Genomic DNA, 4,413 nt, shown 5'->3' with positions numbered 1-4,413 from the left:
AATTGCAGGGTAGCCATGTCAGGAACTGATTTTTGTGTGGGTCACTTGGTGGTGACCACTGCAATCCCTACAAGAGCTGGAGAGACAAGATCTCCAATTATCAGTAAATTATGGGAATCATTCTACGCCCCACAACTTACAAAGGGCTCTACAGCAAAAACGTAAGACTTTCTCTTGGGAGGTTGGACTATGGCGTTGGCCCGGCTAAAGCACTATAACATGGCATAGACCTGCAAACAGACATTAGCAATGGGACCTAACCTCTCTCTGCCTCAGTTTCCTCAGCAATAAAATAGAGCTAATAATAGTTTGTGTGAAGATTAAATGGAAATGCAAGTATATAGCTTAACATGTAGTGCCTAGCATATAGTAAATGCTCCATAAATTTTTGCCACAATTATTTTTTTGTTATTGTCCGCCATAATGTTGAACCTACCATAGACAACTGGATCCCACCCTCCGCTAACTTTTCCCTGGTAATAAAATGGGCAATGCCTGACTATAGCCCAAAGTCTAGAATCTTTATAGATCTTAGTTACATGTAGCTGTCTCCTTGTCTTATAGGTAACTGAGAGTGGATTATAAAACATACCCTTTTAAAGCCAAAGTGTGTTATACCTCACAAAATTTGTTTTATAATACTGTCATTATTATCTAACATTTACCAAGCACTTACTATTTGCCAGGTACTATACTGAGTACTTTTCATTACTTTAATTTTCATTTAAACCTTACCATAACCCATGAGGTAAATTTTATCAATATCCTTATTTACAAATAAGGCCTAGAGGGAAAGACACAAAAACATTACCCTTCACTTTTTATCTGATGTCACACAACCAGTAAGGGGCAAAAATGAACACGAGGCTTGATCTGTGTGGTCCCAAAGCCCTTGCTCCTAGTCCCTGTACTCTATGGCCTCCGTTTGCTCCTTATTTCCTTAGGAGATTCACACTACATATACATATGTAAGGGACTAGATCTAAATATTCCCATTTGGTAGATGGAGAAGTTAAGGCTGAGAAAGAAGCTAACACCACCCAAGTACCTTTACTAAAGATCAGCACCGAGGAAAGATCAGAACCGAGGGCCTTTTCCTTCCCCACATCTCCACAGGTGCCAATCAATACAAGTATGGCAAGAATCGGGCTGAGGAGGATGCCCGGAGGTACCTGGTAGAAAAAGAGAAGCTGGAGAAAGAGAAAGAGATGGTTCGGACGGAGCTGACGGCACTGCGGCAGGAGAAGAGGGAGCTGAAGGAAGCCATTCGGAGCAGCCCAGGTACCTACGTGCGTGTGGTCCTGAGCACCCATGGGTGTCTCAGCCTTGGGCACAGTGAGAGGAGGGCTTTTGCACAGGTCACCTGGTTTCCTACCCAGGAGAGGTGGGTCTCTCCTCCCCTTCCTCCTCCTCCTCCTCTTTCTCCTTTTCTTCATCAGCATCATAATTCCTCCTAATTAAAGGAAGTGCCATCAATTTAATAACTGTTTTGGGGTAAGGGGATGAAAAAGCATCACAAAAATGTGTACACTTAATGTAGTAGGATGCATCCTGACTTAAGAAATGTTAAAGATAGAAGTGCGCCTTAGAATCAAGGAAATAAGAAAGATCACTTTGAACCCCACCTTCATTCATTCACAGATACATACGAGACATTGGTCCAGGTGCTGGGAGTGATGGACAGTGACACTTTCCCAGGATTGGCTTCTGAATCTAGGCAGCTCAGTAGGCCCTGCCTGCTCTGGGCTCCTGCACACCCCATTTTCCTCTGTGTTTCCTTTGAATTCTCTAACTGCAGTTTGCCAAACTTTCAGCCTAAGGCTTCTCCACATGCTGGAGGGAACAAAAGTCCTGTCCTTGTAGAATATGTCCAAGCTCATGTAGCCCTATAAGAATCTGATGGAACTAAGGACTCTTTCCTAAGAAGAAACACCACAGTTCACCATGTTGCCAACAATTTCAGGAGCTCATGTTCCTGCCTGTTCAGCCCATCCATAGACTGCCCAAGACTCCAGGAGCCTCGAATTGAGAACTTCTGGTTTAAAAAGTAAGACCTGTTCTGTGTGGCCAAGAACCAGAATCAAGCAGAGGAAGGCAGTTTGGTTTCACTGTAAAGAATTTTCTAAAGGTCAAAACCAGAATTTGGAGCAGACTGACTATCCTCCTTATCCTGCTCAATTTCTTTTCTATAGCACTATCACTTTGTAACATACCAGATTATTATATTTATTTTTTATTTATTGTCACACACACACATATACACATGTGAATGTAAGCTCCATAAGGGTAAGGATCTTTGCCTGTTTTGTTCACTGATATATCTCGTGGGCCTAGGACAGTGCCTGATACACAGCATACTAAGCATTCAATACATATTTACTGAACAAATGAATCTAAAGAATTCATTTGTTCATTCATCACTGGAAAACCCTCCAATGTGGTCTCCCACGAGAAAAAGAATGGAACTAATTTTTAAGCCTGGTAAGACCCAACACTTAGCACTAAAAAGATACTAATATAGGTTTGTTGGATTAAACTGAATAAGCAGCAAAATCTTACTAGAAACTCTGTTCTGTGTAAAGCCCTGTGTTACGACCCTTGTTCACAAGTAACAGAAACCCGAGGCAAACTGGCGTAGAAATGAAAAGAAGAAAACTGTAACTGGAAAATTGAAAGATCAGGTATAGCGAGGTTCAGGGACTTAAAAGATGTCCCCAGGAGCTAAGCTTATTTCTCTCACTCCTGCTTCTGCCCCCTGTACTTTGGTTTCATTCTTCCCCTTGTGGTGGCACAGTGGCTGCACAGCTCTCACCCTCACCAATCCTCTCAGCCACCCCAGGGGAGAGCTGCTCTTCCCTAGGATGGCCACAGAAGTCTCAGGATTCACTCTGATTGTCCAACCTTTACCCCTAATACAATCACTGTGACCAGCAGAAGAGTTGTGATTACAGGCCGGGCCTAAGTTATGTGCCAAACCCTTGAACTAGGAGTGAGGTCAGCCTCACCCAAACTATATGGAATGAGAAGGGAAAGCTGGTGTCCCAGTGAGAAATCAGGGTGCTGTTTCCAGAAGATGGGGAAATGGGGACCAGGTAGGTAAAGACCACACCACCCAGCGTGGGGCTGGAACCCCAGACCCAAAGTCATGCTCCTAACCAGGACCGAGGAGCTGGAATGGCCCTCTGTAAGAGGCAGATGAAGGCCTAAGGGCCTGCCAGGCTCCCTGATGCTTCAGGTCAGGTTCAACTGTTTCTTATCAGTGTCTCTGGACTCAGGAGCAAAGTTAAAGGCTCTGGAGGAAGCTGTGGCCACCCTGGAAGCCCAATGTCGGGTGAAGGAGGAGCGCCGGATCGACCTGGAGCTGAGGCTGGTGGCCGTGAAGGAGCGACTGCAGCAGTCCCTGGCGGGGGGCCCAGCCCTGGGGCTGTCCATGAGTTGCAAGAACAAGAATGGGGTGAGTCCACTGCCTTCTACGCCAGGGGCAGCTGCTCCCTAATCCCTTCACACACTGCAGATGACTCCATCATGACCGTTCTTTGGGGAGAGGGGTCATGCTCACTTACAGATGAGAAAACTGAGGTCCAAAGATGTGGGGGGACATGCCACCGGTGGCACAGCTAGGAAGAGGACTCCTGAAACAAGTTGTCCTGATTCTCCGGCCTGTTGTCCTCTCCATAGCAGCACCACAGTTTGACTTTTTATCCTGAAGGTGATCTTAGAAATGGCTTTGGGGTTATTGATGATAATAATAGCTACCATATGCTGAATAACAAACATGTGTTCATCGATTACCGTAAGCCAGTGCAGCATCCTAACCTCACACAATCTTCACGGCAGTCCTATGAGGCAGTATTACATGTATTATTGACAGACAAGGAAACTGAGGTCCAGCAACCCTGCAAGGAAGGTACTCTCACCTCTAGTGGGACTTTCTCGGAGGAAACTTCCCTAACTTCATCTGTATCAGGGTTTCTCAACCTCAGCACTACTTCGATGTTGGGCCAACAATTCTTTTTTAGAGGGGACTGTCCTGTTATAAGGATGGTTAGCAGCATCCCTAGCCTCTAACCCATTGGTTGCCAGTAGCACCCTACCCCTAGTTATGACAATCAAAAATGTCTCCAGAAATTGCCAGAAATGTCCCCTAGGAGAGCAAAATTGGCCCTAGTTGGAAACCACTGGTCTAAATTACAAACAATGCCCTGTTATTCTTTCTCATAGCACTTAACCACAATTTGTGTGTGTGTGTATATATATGTGTGTCCTTACTTGTCCAATTTCTATCTCCTCCACTAGATTGTATTTATATTAAGAATTGGAGGCCGGGCACGGTGGCTCACGCCTGTAATCCTAGCACTCTGGGAGGCCGAGGCGGGCGGATTGTTTGAGCTCAGGAGTTCGAAACCAGCCTGA

At 45.3% G+C, this 4,413-nt stretch overlaps 1 protein-coding gene across 1 annotated transcript in view; it reads left to right on the top strand.

Annotated features, from left to right (window-relative positions):
• The window catches only part of AFAP1L1 (actin filament associated protein 1-like 1), a 64,148-nt gene that overhangs the window by 53,523 nt on the left and 6,212 nt on the right, over positions 1 to 4,413 (top strand). The window contains exons 16-17 of the mRNA XM_012658231.1: positions 1,117 to 1,281; positions 3,276 to 3,454. Coding sequence (XP_012513685.1) covers positions 1,117 to 1,281; positions 3,276 to 3,454 — 344 coding nt within the window. The remainder of the gene's footprint in view (positions 1 to 1,116; positions 1,282 to 3,275; positions 3,455 to 4,413) is intronic.

This window comes from Propithecus coquereli, unplaced genomic scaffold, assembly GCF_000956105.1.
Source record: "Propithecus coquereli isolate 6110/MARCELLA unplaced genomic scaffold, Pcoq_1.0 Scaffold58, whole genome shotgun sequence".
Lineage (NCBI taxonomy): Eukaryota > Metazoa > Chordata > Mammalia > Primates > Indriidae > Propithecus > Propithecus coquereli.
The sequence above is the reverse complement of the archived record's forward strand: the minus strand, read 5'-3'. Positions and strand labels throughout refer to the sequence as shown.